Source organism: Choloepus didactylus, chromosome 8 (assembly GCF_015220235.1).
Source record: "Choloepus didactylus isolate mChoDid1 chromosome 8, mChoDid1.pri, whole genome shotgun sequence".
Taxonomy (NCBI): Eukaryota; Metazoa; Chordata; class Mammalia; order Pilosa; family Megalonychidae; genus Choloepus; species Choloepus didactylus.
In genome coordinates, this window is record NC_051314.1 from 15112077 (window position 1) to 15134903 (window position 22827).

At 55.8% G+C, this 22827-nt stretch overlaps 1 protein-coding gene across 2 annotated transcripts; it reads left to right on the forward strand.

The window, feature by feature from the left end:
• Nucleotides 1–3427: 3427 nt before the first annotated feature.
• SUN2 (Sad1 and UNC84 domain containing 2) lies at nucleotides 3428–22400 on the forward strand. 2 transcript variants are annotated; one of them, XM_037847991.1, is made up of 19 exons: nucleotides 3557–3671; nucleotides 4284–4355; nucleotides 6426–6585; nucleotides 7449–7639; nucleotides 7964–8101; nucleotides 8662–8757; nucleotides 9133–9226; nucleotides 10240–10310; nucleotides 12201–12328; nucleotides 14914–15168; nucleotides 15509–15586; nucleotides 15991–16034; nucleotides 16567–16732; nucleotides 17085–17306; nucleotides 17603–17687; nucleotides 18019–18134; nucleotides 18284–18451; nucleotides 18899–18991; nucleotides 20672–22400. In XM_037847991.1, exons 3-19 carry the CDS (start codon nucleotides 6461–6463, stop codon nucleotides 20783–20785), a joined length of 2184 nt encoding a protein of 727 aa, XP_037703919.1. In that variant the 5' UTR covers nucleotides 3557–3671; nucleotides 4284–4355; nucleotides 6426–6460; the 3' UTR covers nucleotides 20786–22400. The 2 variants fall into 2 exon arrangements, with proteins under 2 accessions (XP_037703918.1, XP_037703919.1); XM_037847990.1 differs by lacking the exon at nucleotides 4284–4355 and having other exon boundaries at nucleotides 3428–3671.
• The last annotated feature ends 427 nt before the right edge of the window (nucleotides 22401–22827 follow it).

Here is a 22827-nt window from a genome sequence, read left to right on the forward strand (position 1 = left end):
GGGCTCTGGAAGCACAGAGGACCCACCTGACCCCGACTCTCCCTCCAGGACAGACCAGGGCCCAGCTCCACCCTTCTTCTCTCCCCACTACAGGTGGCAAAATTTCCCCGTTTGAACAGCACCTGAAGGCCTTCAGCGTACACTTCCTCACTTGACCTCACGCATGAGGAAAGTGAAGCCGGGGAGCCTTGACATCTTGTCCCAGGCCACTCAAGCCATCAGTGTGGTCAACAGGACAGTTATGATTATTATTTACACTTTACAACGGGAGAAAATGGCTCAGAGAGGTCAAGGGTCTGGACTAGGGTCACAGAGAGAGCGAGTGGTGCACCTGGAACCAGTCTGGAACCCTGGGCAGATACTGAGGGGGGCCTCCTATGGCTGCTCTGGAGGAGGGGAGAAGGGTTTTGGGGCCCAGGAGAGTTCAGGTTCAAGCCAGAATGAAACACCCCTCCGGCAGGGCTTGGAGCAAGGGAAAATTTTGACCCTCCTCACCACATCCCGCCCCCTGGAATCTCCAGTGCAGGGCTGACTTCTCCATTCGGCACAGCGGGCACGGCACCTAGGGCCCATGATATTTTCAGGGGCCTGCAAAAATGGTTTAATTTTAATTTCTTTTAAAATCAGAAGAAAAGTGGGACACAAATCATGAATATTTAAAAATGAATCAAGCCTAGATCATATTAATTTTATACAATGCAGTTGTAAACCACAATTTAAAAATTTTTTTTTATGGAAGAAGGGGTCCACCAAAGCCAAAGTGCTGCAGGACCACTGAAGTCACAATGTGGCCATGTCTGCCAGCCTCCAAGACCCTGTTCCAGTCAGGGCAAAGCTGCCCACTGACCGTTATCTATGAAAAGATGATGAGAGAAAGAAGGAGCAAGTTAACAGTGAAAAGGAGAGGAGGGGAGCTGGGGGAAGGCTGGCTAGGGGACGGCAGCAGGACAGAGAGAGGAAATGAGTGAGCAGACCACAGAGAGGAGGTAGGAGAGACCAGGGGGGCAGGACTGGGGGTTAGGGTCCCAGTCCAGGGAGGATCCTGGCAAAAATCGTGTGCACCCGGACACAGAGGCTGAGAATTTTCCAAAAGCCCCACATTTGTTTCCTGTGGCTGCTGTAAAATTATGACAAACTTGGGGGCTTAAAACAACAGTTCAGACCAGAAGTCCGAAGTCAGTATCATCGGTCCAAAATCAGGGTGTCAGCAGGGCCAGGCTCCTTTTGGGGGCTCTAGGGGAGATGCAGTTCCTTGCTTCTTTCAGTTTGGGGAGTTCCCTGGCTTGTTGCCTCCTCACTCCAATCTCTGCCTGTGGTCACATTCACATCACCTTCTCCTCTTCTCTGTTGTCAAATCCACCTCCCATCCCCACCCCTGGCCTCTTACTTAAAAGGACACGCTATGACACTTGGGATCCTTCATAGCCCAGGATAATCTGCCCGTCTCAAGAGCCTTGATTTCATCACATCTGCAAAGTCTTGGCCATATATCTTTGGGGGCATTATTCAATTTGTCTACCTCTTCTGTTGTTTTTAACCACCGAGTTTATGATAATGTGTCACAAGGGCCCTGCCTCCAGGACACCTGTGGGCGTGATGATTCACTTGAGCCCAGCACATCCCGGGAAGGGGGCCTGCCTGCCAGGACCCTCAGGTCCTATTAACTAAGAGCTAACGAAAACCCAGATGTTTGCTGACGCTTACAGATGTTTGGAGAGGTGGACAGAAAGACGTTTGGAGATGCTAAGCTAAGAGCTAAAGCCCAGAGTTTGCCTCCGAGAAGCTAAGAGAGGACTCCCAGAAGCTCAGAGAGAAAGCCACTGGAATCAGAAGCTGAAAGCAACATAACCCAGGAGCAAAGGACCAGCAGACGCCAGCCACGTGCCTTCCCAGCTAACAGAGATGCTCCGGACACCATCAGCTGTTCTTCAGTGAAAGTATCCTCTTGTTGATGCCTTAGTTTGGATACTTTTATGGAGTGGATGGGAGTTGGCCAGGACAGAATCAGGGAGCAGAAGGAGTCAGGGGACAGCTCCTCCCTGCCCTGGATGCTGATCCTAAATCTGAATCAAGTCCCCATTTCACCTGTTCCCCATTCAGCAGGTAGGTGGACACAAGCCAGGCCCTGTGCCCTGCGCTGGGCAGCCAGTCCTTGTCCCCAGAGAGCAAGCAGTCTAACCAAGATGCTCTCAGGGCAGGAAAGGGCCCCCTTTTCCAGATGGGGCGATGGAGGCCCGGAACAGAGGCTGTTTTTCTCTGGGGTTGGGCTGGAGCAGATTTAGCAGGAGGGCCTCCACCCCGCGTCTTCCTGTGCCCGCCATGGTGATTTTGTCATTTCTGCCTCGTTTCCTCTTGGCACTTTAAAAGTGAAATAACGACACTTTCATCTCCCCTTTGAAGAGCTCGTCCAGGAAGTAGCTTGTCCCAAGCTGTGTACTCACTTCATCTGTAGAACTGGCCTGTGGGGAGCCAGGGCACAGGACCCCTGAGCCAGGCTGCACTTTACTCATTCACTATTGAGCACTCATTGCACACCCAAATTTGAGTATGTTACCTGCCTTCTCTCAGCAAGATTTGGGGCAAACTCTCCCCTTAAAAGCAAGAAAAGTTTCTGCTGTGAAACTGGGGGCTTTGGAGGGACAGCTGATTGGGAAACTGCAGGAACTCCGGCCCTGTCTGGAATCCCAAAGTCAACCCTAAAATGTGCTTGGAAGCAGAGAGAATTTTTTCATCTCAATTTTGTCTCTTTCTAGTTGTGTGGCTTTATGCAAATCGCTTAAAACCTCTATGAACCTGTTTCCTTATCTGTAAAATGGGTTTTAGAAATGCCTGACTAAGAGGACAATTATGCACGTGCCAAGCGTTTAGCAAGCCTTCACCAATCATTTACAGAGAGTCCACGAACGGCTACTCCTACAGAGGGGCCCTCGGCAGCAGGCCTCTCCCTTCCCTGCTCCCCATCGAACCACCCACTGCCTGCAAGGCCCTGGCACCCCTGCCTTGTTGGTCTGCTTGCGGGGGGCTGGGATGCCACGGCCCGAGGGGTGTGGTTGGGGTGCGGCGCGCCTGCCGACCCGGAGCGGGGGGTGAAGAGACGCACGAGCGGGCGCTCCGGCCGACTGTCAGGTGTCTTGAACCACTACACAGGGAGTCAAGTGCTCAGTCAGGCCCGGCCCAGCCCCGGCCTCCGCTCGCCTGCCCCGCTGCGTCCTCCCGAGCCCCGGGGTCGCACCTCTCCCGCCCCACGCACCTCCCACGCGCAGGCTGCCGAGCCGGGCGCACCCTGGCGCGCGGGCCCACGCGGCGGGCGGGGCGAGCGGGGGAGCCTTTGTGTTCAAACCGCCCAATGGGCGGCGGCGGTGGGCGGTGACGGGCGGGCGGGGCCTGCCCAATGGGCCGCGGCCTGTCAGCGTTGACTGACAGGCGCACACATACACAGTCGGCCACGCGCGCGCTCTCCGGCCCCACTCGCGCCGCGCGGGCCTCGGCGGGCCGCTTTGTCCGCCGCCCGGCTCCCGCCGGCGTCGCCGCTCCCCGCGCGCCCGCCCCGGGCCCGGCCCCCCGCTGCCTCGGGCTCCGCGCGGGGCGCCGCTTGCGGGAGTCCGACCCGGGAAGGGGGCGCGGCCGGCCTCGGACGCCCCCGGCCCCGCACCGAGGAGCCGCGGCAGCAGGTAACGGCCGCCCTGGGACGCCGGCCGTGGGACTCCGGCGGGCGGACGCGCGGGGCGAGGGTGGCGGGCCTCGGGGTCATCGTCGGGCCGCTCGGGCCGGGGCCGAGCTGCCCAGGGCCTGGTTCCTGCTCCCCGGGCCAAGCTGGGCCGGGCTCCCGCCCCGCGCCGGGCGCACACCCAGGGGAGGGCGGGTGGTGGAGGGCCGAGGACCGTGCCAAGGCCGGCCGCCCTGACTCATCTCGCGGCCGTGCCTCCGCCCCCAGGGCCGGCGGCCCCACTGGTCAGCCGGGAGGGCGGATGTCTCCAGGCGGGACTTCCCCGGGCAGAGCCTCCCCGGGAGGAGGGGACCAAAGCCCCGGCTGCCCCGAGCCGGTCCAGGGCAGTGCCTGCGTTTCGCGTGCCAAGCAGACAGTTCCCAGGGACAGGCGGTTCTCCGCCTCTGCCCCTCCTGGCACAACTCTGGAACAGGGCTGCAGAAGGAAGGTCCATTTTGTTCAGTTCGAAAATTAAAAACCCAAATAAATGGGGGCGGGGGGCGGGGCTGTGACTCAGAGCAGGTTCAGCCCATGGGGAATGAAGGGAGAGGGCAGTAACTTCTGGAACGTTTTGCAGGTTCCCACGAGGGAATATAGTGTGGAAATGCCCAGGAGTGAAAATGTCACGTGGAAAATGCCCAAGATCTAGGTTAAGTGTGACGATTGGATGGCTACTGTGATATGTTTGTGATCAGGGGGAGGGGCAAAGAGGAGGTGAGAAAAGGGTGCAGTTCAGCTTAGAAGTGGGGAGAGATTTTTGTCTTCCACCCAGTGGTTTTATTTGAGGGTTTCTTAACGGATGGGGGCAAGGGGAAGGAAGAGGAGTGTCTATGCTGATATGCAAAATATCTGTGCTCCCAGAGAGGCTTCCCTCTTGTTTTGAAGGGTGGGGTCTTGACTTTTTTCAGCTTGTGAAACTCAGACTAAATGGTAAAGATCTTCTGCTTCCTCTGCTTGACTGTTTTGTGATACCAGGACTCTTAGGGAAAGACTTAAGAAGCATCTCTGAGAGGGTGGAGGCGGGTGCTGACAGTTTTCTGGAGCCCCCACACACCTCTTTCAGAATATTTAGATTCTTACCATCCGCAGCTTGTACTCTACAAACATGTTGCTTTGTTTCTGCCCCAGGGCAAAGGCTTCATGCACTTTGGCAGGGCAGGGGTTAAGAGGAGGAGCCGTGGGTGGGCATCTGGAACTTTCAGGTGGGAGGGGGTGCAGTACTGGGTGGAATTACCATATAAGGAGAGGAACACAGAATATGACTGAGGGCAATTTCCTGCTTTGGCTACTACCCATCTGTCTCTTTACCAACACTGGCCAACCCCAGGGAGGGATGCCAGGTGGGCATTCTACCTGGGAAGGTTCCAGTAAGACCAAGACATGAGGCTGCTTGCTTTTCAGAAGAGGGCTTTCTAGAGTTCTCCAGCTGGACTAACCAGACCTTCTGGTTTCCACAGTCTGGGCTGGGATGTGCTAGCCTATGCCTACCACACAACCTGGAGAACTAGTCATTTGTGTATCATTTCTAATATGATAAGAAGTCACAAATACTCTTGAGTGCGGTCTAGGATATAATAACTTTGTAACATGGGCAGGCAAAGGCGCTAAAGTGAGATTCCTTGCATTTGGAATCTGAGATGTTGGATTTGGGTTTCTAGAGCTCAAAGTCTTACGTGTCCATAGAATGTCACCTCTTGCCAGGTCTTTTCACCCTGGCCTCCTTTCAGCCGCAGAGCCTTGATTTCCTGCCCCACGTGGGGATGGGCAGTCAGGCCAAGATAGACTGAAATTCCATTCCCACTGCTCCACCTCCCTGATTCATTAGTTTGTTAACAAATATTTGTTGATAAAATCTTCTGCATCTCTGTATGCAGCCTTGTTCTGAGCATATTCGGGGCTATGAAAGACTAGTTGGGGATACACGGCACATTCCTGAGCTGACTTGAAAATTTTATGGTGGAATGGGCAGACTCAGGCCCTGCCACCTGTCAGATCTGAGCTCAGATCCTGGCTCTGTCACTTATGGACCGAGTAACTGTGGGCAAGTTACCAATCACCTCAGTGCCCTGGGTTCCTCCCTGGTAGAAGGGAAGTAAAGATGCCTACCTGGCTTGCCAGGATTGGAAACGGACTATATATGGAGTCTGGTAGGCATTTAACAAAGTATTTTATCATCATCGTATTAAGATGATGATGAGTCTGCTTTCACTGGCTGCCTTCAAACTGTCCCTCATCTGCAGCTCCTGTGCTTTCTTCAAAGTGTCCCTCTTGGCTGTAGCAGCTTGCTCTTTCTGTCTGATCTTATATAGTGCTCCAGAAATTTAATTCAGACCCACCCTGAATGGGCGGGCCAACACCTCCATGGAGATTATCCAATCAGAGTCATCACCCACAGTTGGGTGGAGCACATCTCCATGGAAACACTCAAAGAATTACAATCTAATTAACACTGATAGGTCTGCCCACACAAGATTACATCAAAGATAATGGCGTTTGGGGGGATGTAATACATTCAAACTGGCACAACAAGTAAACTGAAAATTGCAAAACCTTGTGGTGAGTACCAGGAAAGAGGCTTCCTAAATACCCCCATCTCGCCCCCATCTCAGGGGCTGTTTTGGTGGAGCGAATAGGGGGTGGTCTGTGCTCAGCTGCAAGGTGGGGAAGGAGCTGGAGAGCAGCCCCAAGTGTCATACGTGGCTCTGCTTTCTCTCCCAAGACTCTTCAGTGGAGAGAACCGTGTCCCGCCTCACGATGTCCCGACGAAGCCAGCGCCTCACGCGCTACTCCCAGGGGGACGACGATGGGGGCAGCAGCAGCAGCGGAGGAAGCTCAGTAATGGGGAGCCAGAGTGTCCTGTTTAAAGACAGTTCTCTCAGGTAGGGGCACGAGCAGCCTCCCCAGGCTGGGGCGACCCACCTCTGCAGGCTGCAGCAGACTCACAGAGCAGAACTTTTGCAGCTTCATTGGGCAGCCATTGCCTGTTGCAGCCTTTTGTGGTCAGAAATCAGGTGCCCCCGGCCCGTCCAGGGGCATTCTTCCTTTATTCATGCTTATTGGGAATTCAGCACCCAGCACTGTTTCTTCTCCCCCTACCGTAAGGCAGTGCTGTGGCCCTTGTGTTCAGAGAACGGGAAGTGGGGAGAGGCAGCTTCAAGTGTGAGCCAGGCCGGAAACCCTGAAACTGCAAGCTGAGCTCACAGGAGCCCTGTCTGCCCTGGACGGGCATGCTGTCTGTCCTCCCTGGACCCATGCCTGCACGTCTCACTGTCCTTAGGGCAGCTGTCCAGCAAAGCAGCGAGGCAACGAACAGGTCGGCGGGGACCCGGAAACTAGGGCCAAGGCAGGCACCCTCCTTGTCCTGCCCCCTTGCAGGCCTGAGGCCCAGATAACAGGCCTCCGCGGCTTTGACCAGCTCCAGAGGCCAGGTTGGGTTTGTCTGGTTCTCAGTGGGCTGGAGAAAATAATCCATTAAAAAGCGTAGGGGCAACTTTGGCTTTGCAGTTTGAGAGCCCTTGGCTCAAGTCCTGGTTCCGTTACTTATTGGTGGTCCTGCCTGGCTGCCTGTGAGACTTAGAGGTGTCTGGGAGCAGAGAGGGTACTTGCTCCCGGGGGCCGGCCCCTGTTGGTTGCCTGGCAATGAGACCAGCCCGCACAACATGTGGGCAGGATGGGGCCTTTCTGGGCACTGGCCAGGCCCAGCTGCCTGCCCAGCCTCTGTCCTCACGGTGGGCTCCCGCAGGAGTTTGAAGAGGAAACCCAGTGGCATGAAGCGCCTCTCTCCGGTGCCCCAGCTGGGCCCATCGCCTGACACGCACACCTCCTACTACAGCGAGTCCGTGGTCAGGGAGTCCTACATAGGCAGCCCCCGGGCCGCCTCCCTCGCCAGGAGCGCCATCCTCAATGACCAGCTGGACGGTGACTCCTACTGGGGTGAGTATCCGAAATCCTTCTCCTGGGGCTTTGCTTCCTCTGGGAACATACGGTCCCAAATTTCCCTCCGAGTGGGAAAGGCTGTGCTGGGTCAGGGCAGGGGCTCCTGGTCCTCAGAAGCTCTTGGAAGGGCCCTCGAAACGACAAAGCAACCCCGTGGCTGCTGTGTCCAGCAGATGGAGGGGCGGGCCCTGCTGCAGCCCACCCTCCAGGGACCCGCAGGGGTGGGGAGAGGCCGAGAGCAGATCCCCACACACAGGGGCCCCCGGGAAGGCTCTCCTTGGAGCACCCTGTCGCAAGCACTGTGCTGTCTTCCCTCCACAGGCGAGGACCTGAGGGTGAGGAGGAGGCGAGGTACCGGGGGCACCGAGAGTGGCAAAACCAATGGGCTCACGGGGCTCAAGGTCTCCGAGGACTTCCTTGGATCCTCTTCTGGCTACTCCTCCGAGGATGACTTCGGAGGTGAGTGATGCTGCCTTCCCTGCCAAGCCACAGGGAGAGGCTCCAGCAGGTTCTGGGGAGGCCACAGGAAGCCTGGGGACGGAGCACAGAGTCACAGCACCCAGCGAGCGCCCACCCTGTCCTGCACCCAGCCACGTCCCTGACCCTTGGCCGTGTTGCCCTGGACATGGAGTGCTGTGGTTGCCCGGTCACTTATCTGCCTCCCACTCCGCTCCCAGAAACCTAAGGTCAGCGCCTTTGTGTTCAGGCTCATTTCCAGCATTTTGACTTGGGACTTCACAGTCCTTATCAAATGAACAAATGCTCCTCGTGTTATGTTCTGAGTGATGCAGTGAAGAATCATTGATGAGGAAAAGGATGCAAATGAGGTGCTTTAGTGGGAAATAAATGTCAGCAAACAAACATTCACCGACCTGTCAGGGGCCAGCCTGGGTGTCGTGCTAGTGGTACCAGCTCTCCACCCGAGGGAGAAAACGATTCAGTGACGGGCAGTCTCCACGGCCCAAGTCCGTTCAGCCTGAGGACCAACTGAGCAGGTTCCCTCTGCTTTTCCCCTGCAGGGTACTCGGATCTGGAGCAGCGCTCTGCAGGCTCTGGGCTTCGGAATGCCGTCTCGCGGGCAGGCTCCTTTCTCTGGATGGTGGTCACTTCTCCAGGTGGGTGCTGGCTACTCTGGGCTCAGCTCTGTCCATTCTCTACAGCAGTAACTTCTTACTCAGCTCTCTTGGAGTATCCAGCCCATACAGAGAGTCCATAGGACCACCAGGGAAAGCTCCTTCTAGAATGATCACTGAGAGCCAAGCACCATGGCAGGCGGGGCAGCTGCAGAGCAGACAGAGGGCGTTGGCAGAATGGGCCGGCAGGATTAGAGGCCCTGGGGAGCATAGGACAGGACAGAGGCATGCTGGTAGGTTGGTTTGAGGGGATGGGGCAGGGAGAACCCCAGATGGTGAGAGAGCTATGCTCCAAAACCTCCATCTGCCAGCTGCCTGGCACAGGATGAAGGCCGAGACTCACCTATCCCTTTTCAGGCCGGCTCTTTGGACTTCTCTACTGGTGGGCTGGCACAACCTGGTACCGCCTGACTACAGCCGCCTCCCTTCTGGATGTCTTTGTGTTAACCAGGTCAGTAGACTCCAGCCTTGACAGTGAATCAGAAAGCCCAGGGATGGACGACAGTGACACAGTGTCTAAAGCCATATCTGACCATTTCCCCAAAGGCTTTTCCCAGTTTGTTGGAGCTTTGATTCGTGAGCTTTGACTGCTTGGAGATTTGATTTGATGGTGCGGCCACCCCAAGGCCCATCTCTGCCTGGCAGACGGTGGGACCCCAAGTCAGTGTTGGCCCCTCTAAATACAGCCCTTTGGGGTGGTGTCCTGAGCACAGGCTGTTGCTTCTTGGACACTTCTCCACCCTAGCCTGGCCGCTCTGTGATTCTCAGAGGGACCCGCTGGCCTCACCCCTGCAGGGTAGACCCCTGAGCTCTTGCCAAGAAGTGGTGTTTCCCCGTAAGTTATACCTCCCTCTTAACCGGCATCAGTGTTTTCCCACCATATGCTCAGAAGCCACGAGGAAGCCGGAGGATCTGTGGGTTAGCCCCCCGCCCTCCACCAGCAGTACCAGGACTGGGGACTTGCCCCTGGGGCAGAGGAAAGAGGCCTGAATCAGGAGGTGGGGATCCCTCCCACCTTACTTCAGGGCAGGGCGGGCGGCCAGCCATGCTGAGGGGCAAGAACGCTTCCCTCCCCCAGAAAAGGTTCTTCACTTTTTAAAAAAAGAAAATCCTAAGTTTGTTGAAGGTGTTATATGTATTTTTTTTTCACATTTGCTTATTGAGAACTCCTCTATCCATGAAAATTATAGGATTTTCAAAGGTCATAATATTATTTTTAATAACATCATAATAAAATTCACAAAAGTCAGAACCGTCCCCATTACTTCAAGATCTGCAGGTTCAAGCTCTGCAGCCTCCCGTCGCGGCGCGGCCCGAGGGGCAGCTCGAGGGTAGCCCCCTTCAACCTAGTTCAGCACTGAGGAGAGACTGGCGGGGGTCTGGCGGGGGTCTGCCTGGGGGCGCGCGGGGTCCCGGCGCCCTCCTGACGCCCCCGCCCTCCCTGTTCTCCCTCCCCGGGCGCAGGCGCGTCTCATCCCTGAAGACCTTCCTGCGCTTCCTCCTGCTGCTCCTGCTCCTGACGGGCCTGACCTACGGTGAGCTGCGCGTGCGCGGGCTGGAGGGGCGGGGCGTGAGGACGTGTGGGCGGGGCCGGTGCCCGCAGAGACGTGGGAACCAGAGCGAGCGCCTGCGGGAAAGGGAAGGAGAGGCGGGACGGGTGGGCTCGGCCTGGCCCCGGCCCCGTCTGCCCGGCTCTCCCCGCCTGGGTCCTCCGCTGACTCTCGGGCGCGTGTTCTCAGGGTGTCCCGGGAGAAGGGGGGGACGCCCCATCGACTGGTGTCGTCCCAGTTTGGCAGCTGCACCGGGCTGCAGGGCACGCCTGGAAAAGTTTTGGGGTAAAATGCACGGCCTGTGATACCTTCATCATAAGCCGTCATTTTCCCTCCATTCCAAAGCAGGACGTGGTCTGTGTGAGTTCTTATTTTTATAAACTCAAGTTAAATATTTAGCTATCCTTTCGGATAAAATCACTAAGGTGATAAATAGCACTTTTTACACGAAGAAATGAGTCATTTCCAAGATTTTCTGCCTTGTTCCAGTCTATCATTGGACTTCCAACATTTTTATATAGTTGTAATCATTCTGCCTGTATATTTATTTTGTGTTCAACGTTGATTTGACAGTTTCATACGAATTTTCTTACCTGCCTGTGTGGTCACATGCTCAATTTTTTAAATGTTTGTACCAATTATAATGAAAGGCCACGTTTTTTTAGTGGGTTGGTTTTATAGGCTTCATGCTTGTTCAACTTGTATTTCTTTTATTAAGATGAAGGTAGAGTATTTTCCCAAAGGTTGGTTTCCTTTCTGTGTTTCCTGTCACAAGAACAGCTTGTCCATATCCAGGGGAAACTGGTCATTGCCCTCGAAGTAATACTGATCCTTCTTAATTGCGCAGCGTTCTGTTCAGAAAGCACTTTCCCATGTGTTATTACCTCAGTTTGGCTTGTGCTCCATGGGAGCCTGGGGGGTTGGTGGGGCTGAGGCGGCCATGCCATCACGTGGAGGTACATCTGTGACCCCCTGCAGGTGGCTCAGCAAGTGAGCCTGCCCACGATTTGAGTGGTTGTGTAGATTCTCACCAGGATTGTACTCTTTCTTGTCTTTTCCCAAGTATTAGCGAGAAAGAGCTTTATGTTGTAGGGCCCTTGATGATATCACAACACCTGGGAGGCTATTTGTGAGCGAGACCCCTTGGCCATGATGGCTTTTGAGCCTCTCTCCCTCTCTCTCTCCCCCTAACCCCCTCTCCCCGCCCCGTCTCTCTCTCTCTCTCTCTCTCTCTCTCTCTCTCTCTCTCACACACACACACACACACACACACACACACACAGAGCTCAGGAACAAACACATCACAAACAGGTGGCCCCTAAAGCAAGTGTACCTCTGTGTGGTGGCAGCTTTGTGCCCCTTGGTACTTTCAGTTTCAGCAACTTTTGACCATCTCAGCCCATTAGAGTCACTAGGGGAGTTTTTGAAACACATGTAGGCAGGGCCCTATCCAGACCAGTTAACTCACTCTCTAGAGGGTGGGACCAGCTGTTGGGATGTTTTCAAAGTTCCCCAGGTGACACCATGTACTGCCAGGGCTGACTACCACCAGCAGAACCTCTGGCCTCCACCCCCCGGTTGTCCCTAACTGATCACAGCTCCTGCTCCACATTGTGCTGTCTCCCTGAAGAGAGGGGTTCCCAAAGGGGTTGTAAGTGTGAATACACTCTGAGGGTGTCTGGAGGAAGTTGCTGCCTCAGAATCACGGGCACCTCTGTCCCTCTTACCTGCTCTGGCAGAAGCAGGCGCCATCTCAGGCTCCCGTGAGTGAGACAGGCTGCAGATGAGCAGCATTGCCCGGCTGCCGGCCCCACTGCTGTGGGCCTCCTGGCTCCTGGCTTCACACAGGTAACTGGCCTCTCCCTGTGTGTGCAGGTGCTTGGTATCTCTACCTGCACGGGCTGCAGACATTCCACCCTGCTGTGCTTTCCTGGTGGGCAGCAAAGGGCAGCAGCAGGCAGCAGGAGGTGTGGCAACCCAGAGAGTCGGAACCCCATTTCCAAGTGAGTATCTTTGCACTATGGGCTCTCAAGAGTTTAGAAACAACTGAGGTGATGGAGAAAGCGACAGAGGCACCCCTGGCCTGTCGTTGCAGTGGATTTCCCCACCTTATGCCTTACATACCAAGCCGCAGAGATACCCATCCCAGCTGGAACACTGTCTCATCTCCTGGGACACCCCTATCTCTACTGTTTGGGATGTGGATGTTGGGGGGTGGGGGCGCAGTATATCTGCACTTGGCTATGATCCGAAACCATGCCCAAAAGTTAGTTGCCCTTCCTAAGGAGCACAGAAAACAGAAGGAAAAGGAATGAGACAAATCGCCTTTTCTACTTTGTTCCTTTTTAATACAGTGTCACAGATGTTTACTGAGCTCCTTTTATGTGCAAGGTACTATCCTGCTCAGTTATCTGTTATTACAAATAAACCACCCCCCAAATCAATGTCTTCATACTAGAAGCATCTGATTAGCTCAGGAGTCTGGGGGTGGCTGGTAGGCTCTTCTGTCTGAGCAAGGGTAGGCTGCCTCGGCTGTGCTCACTCATGTGTCTGCAGCAGGCCGGTGGATCAGCTGGGAGCTGGCTAGCTTAGGATCCTTGCCTGGGGCCACTGGGCTCCGGCAGGCCAGCCCTGGTCCATTCTCAAAGCGTCTGGGCAGGGTTCTACCCTAGAGCCGAAGCAGGCCCAGCCTTGTGAGGCCTAGATCCTGAACAAGCACATGCTCACTTCTGCCCCAATCTGCTGGCTTGAAATTAGATTCAAGGGGAGGGAAACAGATGCCACCCTTGCATGGAGGACCTGCAAGGCCATCTTGCAGGGGGTGTGGATACAGTGAGGGGTGAAGGACAGAGTTAAAAGATGGATCAGACACCAACTATGCCCTCAAAGAGCTTTCAGTACAGGGATGGGTGGGGGGGAGGCAGGTGCACAAATAACCAGAGTGTGGTGTGAGTGCAGACCTGCGATGACAAGGGTTTCAGCCTCTTTGTCCCCTAATTATAGTTATTTGGACTCTGCTTGCATCCTGCTGGATCCCATTTGGTATCACTTTTTTTTTTTTTTTTTTTAAGAGAAGTAATGGGTTTACAGAACAATCATGCATAAAATACAGGGTTCCCATACTCCTCCCTATTATTAACACCTTGCATTGGTGTGGAACATTTATTACAATTGATGAAAGCATATTTCTGTAATTGTACTATTAACTGTAGTCCATACCTGAACTTAAGAGTTTGGTATCACTTTTTTGCAGATATTATTTTCCTGATCTTATCATTTCACAAAATAATGACATACTCTATCATCTTTAACTCTTCTTTTAAATCGTTATTAAAAACATTTCAATACATTTTAATTTCAGAACCACTTTTTATGTAATAAGGGGGAAATAAAGAATGAATATCTTCCTATTTCCTTATATTTACACAAAGACGCGAATAAAAATAATTGCCTGCTGTTTTGGTTTCTAAAGCTGCTGGAATGCAATATACAGAAATGAGTTGACTTTTTCAATGGGGATTTATTAGGTTGCAAATTTACAGTTCTAAGGCCATGAAAATGTCCAAATTAAGGCATCAAGAGGTAGATAGATACCTTCTCTGAGGAAAGGCCATGGCATCTGGGGTTTCTCTGTCACATGGGAAGGCATGTGACAAAATGTCTCTACCTTTTATCCTCTTAGATGACTCTAGCAAGGGGATTAAGAACAACCTAATCAAAAGGTCCCACCCACAATAGGTCTGCCCTCACAAAATTGGATTAAAAGAACATAGGCTTTTCTGAGGTACCTAATAGATTCAAACCAGCACACCTGGTTTGGGAGGGGTAGTGGTGAGAGCACTGGACAGATGGGGGCATGACTTTTTGTTGTTGTTTGAGTCAGGCAAATATGTTGCCTATTGAAAAAATTGAATTTTTAAAAATCAGAAACAACCTCTGCCACTCAGTAGTCCCCTGTCCTTTAATTGACAGCCAGCAGACTATGATTTACAAATTCTCTTGGCAAAGATTTTGTGGTTAAGCCAAGAAGATTCTCTAAATTCATGACATGCTACCACATGTCACCATCAACTCCAAATGACTTTTAGTCCATCTTCTCCATGGGACATCCAATTAAAGAGGACACAGAAAGCCTGTTTAAATTGTTTTGTTTGGTCATGGTCACCTGTGGAAGGAGGGAAAGCTGTTTAAAGCCAGCAGGTGAAACTCTCGGTCCCCCCGCCCTGCGGGAACAGCGCTGCAGGTGCGTGGGGACGGGGGCGGGCGTGGCCTGGGTCAGCGCCGCGGGCCCCGCCCCCACCCGCAGCCTTCCGACCTCCTCGGCCCTCCCAGCGCTCAGGGCTCCTGGAGAACTGTCCCCCCACCCCATGCCCTCTCACCCGCCGCGTCCTCCTTCAGGGTGGGACTCCGCTCCCGCAGCCTTTGCCCTCCGCATCTACCGCGCGGTGCTCGCGGGCGGCCGTGGCACGGTTGGGTGTCGCTGGGACTCTTCCGTGTCTGTGCTGCCTGTCCCCGAAGGGCCCCGTTTGCAGGGAGCCTGCTGACCTGCTGCAGGCTCACCTGGTTTTTATCCCGTCCCGCCCGCCAGGCCGAGCAGCGCCTCCTGTCCCGCGTGCACTCCCTGGAGCGGCGCCTGGAAGCTCTGGCTGCTGAGTTTTCCTCCAACTGGCAGAAGGAGGCCCTGCGGCTGGAACGCCTGGAGCTGCGGCAGGGGGCCTCCGGCCTCGGGGGTGGCGGCGGCCTGAGCCACGAGGACACTCTGGTGCTCCTGGAAGGGCTGGTGAACCGCCGCGAGGCTGCGCTGAAGGAGGACTTCCGCAGGGACACGGCCGCTCGGCTCCAGGTGGGGAGGGCGCCCAGGTGGGGAGGGGCTGCGTCAGCAGCGTGGCGTGGGCGCGACGGCAGGGACGGCACCAGGCGGCCAGATGCCAGCCAGCTGGCCTTTCCGCAGTGATCAGCCTCAGCTCCCTCCTCTTTAACACGGAGACTCTCATCCACACCCCACAGCAGAGAGGACACCATCTCCTGTGTCACTGAGAAGCCTGTAGCAGGAAGGCCAGGGGCTGGGGTTGGGCATCCAGCCCATCTGGGTTTGAATTCCAGCTCTGCTGCCTGCCAGTCCTAAGTGACTTTCCCGGCGCGGGGCTGGGGGATCAGCGGTCTCTCTCCTTTGTGTCTGACAGGAAGAACTGGTCACCCTGAGAGCAGAGCATCAGCAAGACTTGGACGACCTCTTCAAGAAGATAGTCCAGGCTTCCCAGGTTGGGTGGGCTTGGGGGGCACCCACTGGGCACATCTGTTCTTGAAACAGGAGTAGCCACCTTGGAGCCCTGGGCCCTTCTGTAGTGTACAGTGGGGAGGAGGGGTGTAGGAACGCTCTCCAGGGACTCACAGGGGGCGCGCTGGGGCACAGGAAGGGCACCTTTCGGAGGGCTCGTTGTGCGGAGTGCAGCATGCTGAAGGAAGCAGTGGGCATCCGGTTGCCCAAGTGCATCAGACATGCACTAGGACCCCGAGGCTAGTTTGAAGTTTGCTGCAGGAATTGGGAGACACTGGGCGGAGATGTGGTTAAGCAAAGACCCCAGCGTGGAGCAGATCCCACTCTGGGAGATCAGCTTCTCTGAGCCCGATATGTCTTGTGTTTGTCCCTTCTTCCTGCTCACAGGAGTCTGAGGCTCGTCTCCAGCAGCTGAAGTCAGAGTGGCAGAGGTAACGGGCACTGCCATCTGGCCCCAGCCTGTTCCCCCCTTGCCCTCCTCCACCTCCTCAGGCAGGACTGGGGAGCAGAGCCCCATGGCAGCCTTCCGGTTGTGTCACCAAGCAGGGAGGGAGATGGTTGAAACCTGGCTCAGGACCAACTTCTTTAAACCTGTCCCTGAAGACTAGTGGAGGTTGGGGAGGGGGCTGGGGGGCCTTGGCTGATGGTGGGAGGTGGGCAGTGCCATAGGTTTGGGATCCATGGGCTCATTTATAGGACCCACCTTCTCCATACCACCCTGTGCAGGTTGCCTTCCTGGGCAGGACTCTGGCCTCACAGAAGGGCCAGAGGGGTTTAGCCCCCGGGGATAGGCCAGTTCATAGGCACCTGGGCTGGGCCTGCAGCCGGGATCTGTGCATGTTGTGGCCTTGCTTCCCTCTCTGTTCACATGTGAGCCAACCTGGGGGTTCCTTTGTATTCCTCGGCATGGCCTTACCCTCTCAAAAAAAGGGGTTTACTCTTCTCTTCTCTCTTTGGGGCTAGGATGACACAGGAATCCTTCTGGGAGAATTCCATGAAGGAGCTGGGGCGACTGGAGGGCCAGCTTGCAGGCCTGCGGCAGGAGCTGACGGCCCTGACCCTGAAGCAGAGCTCAGTGGCAGATCAAGTGGGCCAGCTGACCCCGCAGATCCAGGCTGTGCGGGATGACGTGAGTTGAATCATCCACATCCCCTGCTAACCACCCTTTCCTCAGAGATGGTCCACCCCAGGGTGCCTTTGTTATCCCATGAGATGTTCCACCCTTACTTGGCGCAAACGTCAGCTTTCTTTGACAGTGGTTCTTCCTGTTGCCCTGTCGATACTCATGGAGAGCTGTTCACAGCCCTTTCCTCTGTGTAGCCTGAAGCAGGCACATGCTGGCCCTCCCTCGCAGGCCTGCATGCCTTCCGACCCCCTTACCCCAGCTCCACCCCGCCCCACCCTGCCCAGGTCCTGGACCTGTTATAGCCAGGACCTGCTATTCCTGAAAGCCTCGAGTGAGACTTTTTGGGGGTCCCTAGGTGGAGTCGCAGTTCCCTGCCTGGATCAGTCAGTTCCTTCTCCGAGGTGGGGGAACTCGCACTGGGCTCCTGCAGCAAGAGGATGTGCAAGCTCAACTGCAACAACTGGAGAGCAAGATCCTCGCCCAAGTGGCAGAGATGCAGGGCAAGTCGGCGAGGGAGGCCGCAGCTAGCCTGGGGCTGACGCTGCAGCAGGAAGGTGTGATCGGGGTGACTGAAGAGGTGAGGCCCATCCCCCTGATACACATGCTTTCTCTTCCCTGGAATACAGAGACCTGTACAGCCCCACACTGCCAGCTCCTTGGTGTGTTCTGGGACCTCAGAGCCTGGCAGGAGGCTTGGATGCTTGTTCTGGGGCCGGTGTGCGTGGGTGGGTGGGTGGGCAGGGGCCTGTGGAAGTGGGCACATGTGCCTGGACACCCCACTCCAGAGACCCTGAGGCTTCAGTCCCCAGGTCCCTGGCTAACAAGCCTGCTCCCCACCCATGATCACGAGCATCCCTTCCTCCCGCGTCGCAGCAGGTGCACCGCATCGTAAACCAGGCCCTGAAGCGCTACAGTGAGGACCGCATCGGGATGGTGGACTATGCTCTGGAATCAGGAGGTGGGCTGCCTGCCTCTCTCGGCCCCACCCTGCTCCCCAGACGGTTAACTCCTGGCAGCAGCTGAGGCCACGGTGATGCCGGGCAGGCAAGGCTGGAGATCTAAGCAGAAATCCACCAGCCTAGAACTTCCAAGAGGCAACCACAGTTAGGGGTATAGGGAGACCCCGAGCATCATCCTGGCTGGGGCAGGACGGAGGCTGACCAGATGCTCTGTGGGTCTGCGTGAGGTCTGAGAGTGGGGCGGGGGCATCTGACTCCATCCTCGAAGTCAAGCCGGGGGTACCCCTGGCTGGCAACCTGAGTTCGGGGACCCCTTCCTTGCTGTTCTAGGGGCCAGTGTAATCAGTACCCGCTGCTCCGAGACCTATGAAACCAAGACGGCCCTCCTGAGCCTCTTCGGCATCCCGCTGTGGTACCACTCACAGTCACCCCGAGTCATTCTCCAGGTAGGCCCTGAACAAGGACGACACCGGCTTGTTCCCCTCTCGGCCATACGGCTGGGTGACGCCGCCATGTGCGCCTCCCGAGGGCAGGCTCGGGGAGCGGGTTTCTTCTTCATCTGCGTCATCACCGACATGACTCTCCTCCCCTCCAGCCGGACGTGCACCCGGGCAACTGCTGGGCCTTTCAGGGAGCGCAGGGCTTTGCCGTGGTGCGCCTTTCTGCCCGCATCCGCCCCACTGCTGTCACCTTGGAGCATGTGCCCAAATCCCTGTCGCCCAACAGCAGCATCTCCAGTGCCCCCAAGGACTTCGCCATCTTTGTGAGTGTCTGACCTGGGGCAGGTGGGGCTGTAGAGGGGGCAGCGGGGCTGTGGGGAGGTCTGTGGGCCTCTCTCCTCAGGATCAAGTTGGTGTCTCGCTGGAGCCCGAGAATGGGGGAAGTGGCACTTCAGTCTCAGTCTCCCAAGGCTCTTGGGAAGAAACGAGGCAGAGGAGGGTTAAGTGGCTGTCACAGGCCTCACAGCAGCCCCATTTCCAGGCAGGGAATCCTTCCTGGATCCAGTGCTCAGACCCCCACCAGTCCCGCGGAGGTGTGCAGGGACTGGGGGTGGGAACTGAGGAAGGAGGGGAAAGCAGCTCCTGCAAACCATGGGCCTCTCTCTGCTGGGTGGGGGCTCCTCGCTCCCCAGGTGGCCCAGGTGCTGTGTGAAAGTGGCCTTCACCGCTGCCCATGCTTCCTGCCTCCATCCCTTCACTCTCTTTGGCAGGGGTTTGATGAAGACCTGCAGCAGGAGGGGACGCTCCTAGGGAAGTTCACCTATGACCAGGACGGGGAGCCCATCCAGACGTTTTATTTTCAGGTCAGGGTTCTGTTATGTCAGCGGAAACCATACCCACCTTTTCACCCGTTCTGCTCACGTTTTCTGGGCACTTACTCTGTGGTAGGCCTTGAGCTCGGTACTGGGGGCTCAGGGAGAGAAGATGCAGCCCTGCCTGCAGCCCCTGCCCCTTCCAGCTCAAGGTACAAACCCCAAGACAGACACCCACAAAGGGTGTGATCAGCGCCAGGTAGACACAGCACAGGGCAGGGGCCTAGAAAAGGGCCCCACCAAGGCGAGTTTTCTGAAAGAAGAGTTGGCATTGCCAAGAAAAGAGCACTGGGGAGGGCATGCGGGGAGGAGAGCGGTGCCTGCTGAGGTGGCGAGTGGCCCGTGGGGGCCTGCAGGCAGCCTGCGCAGTGTGGCATGGGCACGGGCTGAGCCACTGTGTTCCACCCATGTGGGCATCAGGTCTCCTGAGCCCATGTTAGAGATGCAGGTTCCGTCTCCACTACAGGGGATTCTGAATCCTTAGAGCTGGTGGGACCCAGGAATCTGCATTTTAACGAACAACCCGGCCGGATCAGATGCAGGTGGCCTGAGAAGCACACCGGGAGCCCCTGGCGTGAGGAACTGCGGGTGGGGCCTGTGAGAGAAGGGGGAGCAGCGGGAAGAGGCTGGCAAGAGCAGATCTGGCTACCAGGCCAAGGAATTTCAGCCCCAAGGACATGGTGGGGGAAGGGTTGTGGCTCAGCCATGTTTTTAGGCAGAGAAATGACAATGTGATGTCTTCTAGAAAGGTCATTGTGGTGGCATCTAAATGGTGAATTGAGGGGGTGAGGCTGGGGACACAGAGACCAGACAGGAAGTGGTTGGAGGGAAGCAGGCAGTGAGGCTGGAGAGAGGCAAGGATCAGAGTCACCTCTGGAGGGCCCAGAAAGCAGGTTGGGGTGAGGGTGCCCCGGCTCAGAGGTTCATGCAGGCAATGGGGCAGGCATGGCTGCTGAGCTTGTGGTCCCTGTGGGTCGGCTGTGGGGCGTGCCCGGGTGCACCAGAAGGCACCAGACATAAAGCCTGAGAGCTGCTGCCTGAGATCCAGGAGTGGCTGAGACTCCTCAGGGATGAGGAGCCCGGGCCCAGGAAGCCCCAGCTCTTGGGTGCGGGTAGAGGACAAGAGGCCATGTAGGAAAGGCCCGGAGAGCACCCGCCCCTGACCTCAAGGGAGGTGAGATTTGCTCCAAAAGCTGGCTCAGAAAATGTGACTTTTTGAGCATAGAGGACAGAGGCCTGATGGGAACTTGAGAATGAAAAGGAGACATTCTGCTTAATTCAGAATAAAGGAATCTTTTTTAACATGTGTATCTATTAAACACTCCAAGAAGGTAGTTCTATCCATTGATAATACAATAACAGAAAAAGCTATTTTGAATTTATCATGAATTTGGATGAATTTATATTTTATTGTTCCCAATTGCAACAGTCTTAGGTATCAAGGCCACTTTTACACGGCCAAGGCCAGGCCCAGGACATGCTTGTGTGGGTTAGCAGCCCCTGTGGGAACTCCAGCCCCTGGGGAGTTGAGAGGCCAGAAGCAGAGGCTTTTGAGGCCCAGGGCTGGGGGAGCCACCTGCCTCCCGGGGTGGGAGTCTCCACGTCCTGCCGTCTCTGTCAGTGAGGTCTCCACGTAATCTGTGTCACTCACCCCCTTTCTTCTCCACCCAGGACGCTAAAATGGCCCTGTACCAGGTGGTGGAGCTGCGGATCCTGACCAACTGGGGCCACCCCGAGTACACCTGCATCTACCGCTTCAGGGTGCACGGGGAGCCCGCCCACTAGGCCTTCCTTCTGTGCCTACTGCCAGCTGTCTGGGAGTCCGGCCCACAGGCCTGAGCTGCCCCTCTCAGCACGCACCCCCTTCTCTGGGGGTGAGTGAGCAGCACCCCTACCAATTCCCCTACACGCTTGATCCTCGCTCTGACTTCCAGGAGCAAGAAAGAAGAGCACCTGGCTCAAGGGAAGAAGAGGAAGACTATTCAGGGGCTTTTCCTGGGCAGTGGGGCAGCTTGAGGCCGACAGCAGCGCTGGAGATCTCCTTTCATTCTCTGTTCTGCCGTCCGGGCCATGCATCTGCTTTCCCCTTCTGGAAGGGTGTATATATGTACCATATCATGGGGGAGGCGGTGGCAGGGAAAGAGTGAGCTGATGTGACTCTGCAAAGGCCAGGGGAAGCCTGACAGCCCTGGGCCTTGGTGGAGGGGCTGGCACCCAGGGAGCTGCTGTGGCATGTGAAAGGAGACGGTGCCAAAGCTGTGGGTTGGAGGAGCCGGGGCTTGGGGCTAGGGGTAGAGCTGCCCTCCCCCAGGCCCTCAGGGAGGAGGGTGCTCCAGGGACTGATCCCCAGGCAGGAAGTGTCTGGGCTCCTCCGGCAAAGCTCGCGCCCTCAGCCGAGGAAAGCTGGGCCCACAGCTTTGTCCGGAGCCAGGGTGGGGCCAAGGGCTTCTGGCATCCTAGGGGGGCCGGGGTCCTGTGAGCCTCCTAGGGGCACTGCCCTGTGTAGCTCTGCGTGGCCCAGGGCCAGCCTTGCTGGGGAGTATTGCTTTTTCTCTTCCTTGAGGCCTAGGCTCCTCGTTCCTGCCTCTACCCCAGAGCAAGCTTTCCAAGTTCCCCTAGGGTCTCGGGAACTCATCTGGGGGCAGGTAAGGGGTGGGGAGCAGAGGACTCCTGGGCTCTCATGGCCTGGTGACGATGATGATGGTGACTTTCAGGGTGTCAGGGTAGGTCTGTCTGCACTGTAGTCACTGCCCTACCCCAAACTAGTCAGGCCCCTAATGTGAGGGGCCCTAACCCTCAGGCTGCCCCTTTGGGCTTTTTCAGCTGTTGCTGGGATTCTGTTTTCTTTTCTGGCTTGTTTTTCATGGGGGAAGTTGGGTGATGGGTTGGGGTGATAGAAATTACACTAGGTAGGGAGAGGGGACAATGAGGCCTTTAGACCCAGCAGGCCCTACTGTATTATGTATATATTTTTCAAGATTTGTTTTTTAACTGAAAAAAAGGCTAAGGGCTTGAATTCTAGCCCTGTCCTGGGTGGGGTGGGGAGCTTTGGGTAACTAGCTGCCAAGAGGATTTGGGATACTGGTTCTGGCTATGTTATTGATTCTGGCCTATTAGGAAGGGGGCAGGAGGGGCTGCTGTGCAGACAGGTGCCCTTGGGTCCAGGGTTGGGCTCCGAATCATTTCCTGGAGGATGGAGCTGGAGGGAAATGGAGGCAAGGCCCAAGGGCTGGCCTGCGGTCCTCCAACGCTGGGCCCTGCAAAGGCCCTACCCTGCCCACAGACAACCAGGATTTGTTTTGCGCTCTCCTGTCACAAATGCTGCACTATTGGTTCTTAATTTTTTATCTCCAGATTCTAATTTATGCCTATGCAAAAAATAAATTATGCCCAGGACTAATGGAGTGTGGTTTTAATTTTTCTGACCATCATCATAGGGAAGTCACTCTTGGGAAAATGGAGAATGAATTCTTAGCCAAAGCAACACTCAACCTCCCTCCCACCCCCCCAGCCCCCAAAAAACTTAGTCCTAAATTTTAAAAACGTGGGGCCTCCATTTTCACCTCTCATCTAAAGCCCAATTGTGATGGGAGGACAGGGCTACTCCTGTTTCTGTTTCTGGGCTCAGGGCTTGGTTTCATTAGTTGTCATTGATGTCCCATCATAAAGAGACTCTTGCCGGGTTTTCAGTGTGTTTGAGCAGGAGGTAGAAAAAGTTAACAGGCGTTAACCACTGACTGCTTCCGCCCTGAGTGTAGATACTCCTCATCACAGCTGCCCCTGGCACTGCGGCTGCGACGGGACAAGGTGCCACACTGTATAATGCC

What these genes read in the sequence shown, in the direction of transcription:
- SUN2 (XM_037847990.1), top strand. Translation starts at nt 6,461, where the DNA reads ATGTCCCGACGAAGCCAGCGCCTCACGCGCTACTCCCAGGGGGACGAC. An exon ending in GATGGTGGTCACTTCTCCAG is followed by an intron (nt 8,758 to 9,132) that starts GTGGGTGCTGGC and finishes ATCCCTTTTCAG; the next exon opens with GCCGGCTCTTTGGACTTCTC. An exon ending in AGATAGTCCAGGCTTCCCAG is followed by an intron (nt 15,587 to 15,990) that starts GTTGGGTGGGCT and finishes TCCTGCTCACAG; the next exon opens with GAGTCTGAGGCTCGTCTCCA.